The sequence below is a fragment of the Scomber japonicus genome, chromosome 22, assembly GCF_027409825.1.
Source record: "Scomber japonicus isolate fScoJap1 chromosome 22, fScoJap1.pri, whole genome shotgun sequence".
NCBI lineage: Eukaryota > Metazoa > Chordata > Actinopteri > Scombriformes > Scombridae > Scomber > Scomber japonicus.
In genome coordinates this window covers 8478506-8482681 of record NC_070599.1, presented here as the reverse complement: position 1 = coordinate 8482681, position 4176 = coordinate 8478506, and the positions used below count along the sequence as shown (strand labels likewise).

The 4176-nt window shown below is 37.0% G+C and overlaps 1 protein-coding gene across 1 annotated transcript; it reads left to right on the top strand.

Moving 5' to 3' along the window:
- The first annotated feature begins 282 nt into the window (after nt 1-282).
- Nucleotides 283-3872, top strand: tmem256 (transmembrane protein 256). Its single transcript, XM_053343359.1, has 4 exons — nt 283-419; nt 1066-1103; nt 1503-1583; nt 2980-3872. Exons 1-4 carry the CDS (start codon nt 338-340, stop codon nt 3121-3123), a joined length of 345 nt encoding a protein of 114 aa, XP_053199334.1. The 5' UTR covers nt 283-337; the 3' UTR covers nt 3124-3872.
- Nucleotides 3873-4176: the final 304 nt, after the last annotated feature.

Sequence of the window (4176 nt, the reverse complement as noted above, 5' to 3'; positions counted from 1 at the left end):
ATTATTTATAATGAAATAAACACTAAAAGCTATACGTGTACAGGATGACAATATAATATATTCCCACATCTGATATTTTTTCCCGTTCCTTCTTCTCTATTTTTTGTTATTTTTCACACACACATTTTTATATTTTTTATAACAGTGCCTTACAATGTAGACTACATGGCTAGTTTGCCACTAGTAGCAAAGTCCTTCTAAGGACTTCTTATTATAATGTCTCTGCTAGTAGTACTCGAGCGCAACTTTCAGAAAACGGAGCTTACAAAAGGACATTGAAGGCACCATCCCCTTCACTCTTCCGGCTGTCTGTTAATCTAAACCACACGGAGTTAAAATGACCGCTGCTGCTGTTGTCCGGAGGCTAGCAGCCCTGTCCGGGGCTTCTGCTGTGGCAGCTGGGGCGTACGGGGCTCACGGTACAGACTGACATCAGTTAACTATCCGTACATGCATTAGCCTGTTCATTGGGCTGCATAGTAAACAATACCAGGACGAACTGGCATGTCTACGCCAGCCTCCGTTCAAAAACATGCTAATTTAAAGTTTGCTTGTATATCCTAACAACTGCTAAGCTGTAAAATAAGAGTTAATAGCTTCTGCTAATGTTTAATATGCTAATGTTAAATTCGGCATCCAAAAACAGTCAGCAAGCAGCCCGTTATGGGAGATAGATAAACAGTTTCATAATCAAGGTGACCCGCACCAAGAGGGTATCATGGTAGAAGATAGGGGCTCATTTAGGTTGCTGTTAAGTGGATGCTGTGTGCATCATTGCTGTTTGGTGCTGTAACATTTTTATATGGGTGTTTGATGGCTGAACTAATAATGCTTTGTATCCTGAGATAACCTTTATACTGCATTATGGCTGAGTGTACACAAAACTATGCCATTGGTCATAAGCATTGATTAAAGTCCATACCAAGATAAACATTATGACATAGAGTGTGTGATGATCTCAAGGAAAACTCAGAAGGCTCCTTCAGTCTAATAATTGCTGTATATGTCAAATGTATATTATACACTGAATTATGTGTTTTTTCTGTCCTGTGTCTCTTATTTTAGGTTTCAAACACAGCGACCCTGACGATTACCAGAGAGTGGTATGTAAATAGTACTATTAGTATGAAAACACACAATTGTGTTGTTAAAATATTGAGAAGATGTAGTTTTTTTTTCGGTTGGTTTGTGCTCAGTTTTTGAAAGTGCCTTTCACAAATTTACCATGTGTGCTGCATCGACTGACACTAGCAATATACTCCTTTCAAGAATGGATACTTTTTTCAGTCTGTGTGATTAGACAGCTTAGCCTGATGAAAATGATGTATAACAGATCCAGGGATTTTTTCCCTTCAAACCAGTGTGTCATTAAGTGTCCTCTTTTGATCCATTTACTCTCAGCGGTAGTAGCTCTTTTTCCGGGAAATTTTCGATTCACTAAAATGACTTGATTGGAGAGGAATTTTCCTGAAAGCTCTTTCTCTGTTTGTCTGCCTCTTCAGTTATTTGAAACTGCCAACAAGTACCATTTCTACCATAGCCTGGCCCTGCTGGGTGCTGCCCACTCTGGCAAACCTGCTGTGGTGAGTATGGAAGCCTAATATCAGTTTGCAGGGCTCGATGCACTTCAGTGTCCTTAAAATCAAACTCTCATTTTGCCATTTCCTGTCCGCGCTCACTGAGAACACCAGTATGCCTTTAGACCGTTATTACACAAGATGCTGTTTTTGAACAAACGTGTGCCTTAGCACTACAGGGGAATTATAGTTTCATATTTTTTGAGTGCTTAGGAAACCTCCATGGTGGTTTTATACAGTTATGTATAAATGTATAAAACTTTTTAAAAATCAAGTCAGTAGATTTATTCAGTTACTTGCCTCAATGGTAATTTTCAGATGGATTATATCTAAATCTTGCAGTGCAAAGTATTAGCAGTAGAAGGTCTATGCGAAGATGCATTTATTAAAAAAACGTATTATGTCATAAGTCGACAAATTGCTATTGTAAGGAGGTGTAAGAGAGATGATTTAGTAATAAAAATGGTTATAGAACAGGCTGCCACAGACTGGCAGAAGCTGCACTTCACTTATTCCCAACCAGGGATTTATATAGAATATTTTTGGATAGAGTGAAAACGCGTTGTCAAGAGAGCAGAAAAACTGAAATGAATAGGTGATAAAAAGAAAGGCAGAACATAAAAATGCTGATAAATAGTTGTAAAATGCATTTTCAGCCATTCAAAGTGTTGAATGAAAACTTGACCAAACCCATTGGGAAAAAAAGAGACCAATTATTGTAATAATATATTGTAAAAATATCAATATTATATAATTAATAGTGTTAAATAAAAAGTTGGAAATAAATTAAATGTAATTTAAAACATGTGAAACTAGAGCTGGGTAATATGGAAAAACATCAAATGTCACAATATCTCTATCAATATTGTGTCAATATTGTAGAGATGACTATTTGTGCTTTCATAAAATATTCACACAGTGAGATTTTATGATAAATAATCATCAGTAATGTGGGTATAATGTCTCAGTGGGTAAAGACAGAAGTATAAAACAGCTAGAACAGTCTGATAAGTTACATTACTCTCAGAACTACAGACAACAATTATGTCATATTACAATATTACCAGAATCTAAAATGACATCTACTCTCATATCACACTTATGACATAATGTTGATATGTTGGTCAGATTTATTTGGAACGTGACATGTGGTGTTGATAAAGAGCTACTTGATCAAACAAAATGAAATGTGTGTTTTCACAGGTAGGTGAAAGGTAGATAGGTAGGGGGTTAGGAACTAAAAATAAACAGTATATTTGGCCTTGGTTTATAACTTGCTGTGATGGTATTTGACACTCTTTATCATGCAAAACTTGATTTAGTCATCTTACATCTACAGTCTGTGGGTGGAAACTGAATTCAAAATGATGCTCATGCTTCTCCTCTCTCCCCTCATATACAGGCTGGTACTCTTCTTCTGGCAGGTATGGGGATGTTCTGTGGCTCTCTGTACCACCAGGCCCTAACTGGAGACCCTGGTCTTCGCAAGATTGCTCCCATGGGAGGCATGGCTATGATCGCTGGCTGGCTGGCCATGGTTCTCTGAACTGTAACAGCTCAGGTCTCCTCCGCAGGGCCGCCGCGTGACACCAAACTGTCAGACTGCTAATGGACGAACTGGAGAGCTTGTGAGATTTGAGAGGTTAAAAGTGCTGAGTTATTTCACCCATCTAACCGCTCCCTGCTCTGGGCTGTGGGTGTCAGCAGGAGATAAGGTCACAACAGGATTATCACTCTTCTGCCATTGCTGTCTGTTTTCTGACTGGTGCCCTTTGAGTATTTTGTTTGAGTTTGAATGGAGAAGCATGTGATTATGTCATGTATTTTTGTCACATTTAAAATAGATATATTTTAGATTTGGTGATCTTATATATTCAATGGCATTTTAATTTTGTGCTGTGAATGACAATGGCTAATTTAACCTCTCAATGCAGTTTTTGACAGTAAACAATATAGTAGTATATGTTGTACTTCTTTGTTTTTACTACATTTTTTTTTTCTGACTAATCGATCAGTTGTTTGGTCTGTAAAAAGTAAAGTAATGAAAGCTGGCCTGGAGCCGAAGATGCTTTCTGATGCCTCTTTTTGTCAGACCAACAGTACAAAACCCAAAGCTTGTTTATTATAACAGAAAACAAACCCATGGCACTTTTGCTTAAGAAATAACTGAAACAATTCATCGATTATCAGCAAAAGTTGCGGTCGGTTGACTAATCATTGCAGCTCTGTGGCTAATGAAGTAAAAATAAAGAAAATAATGTGAAGGATTTCAGGGAAATAAATACTTTTTTTTCATACAGTTTGATGTGTTGCATCATTTTTACAAGTGAAGTCTGATCCGTTGAGTATCGCATGCTAATGTGTTTTCTATTAATATGTAGATATCTGCATACTGCTTATTTCATGAATAGATATTGACTGTGGTGAAAGATACATTCATGAAAGTACTGTTGTAGGATAGTCACTTTAGATTTCATGAAGCTACTACAATTAGCTCCACCTCGACCAGCTACAACTTTCAGAAGCTAATTACACATATAAATGCATTAATAATAGTAATCTACTATTATAAAACATATAATAATATCACTAAAAGGGG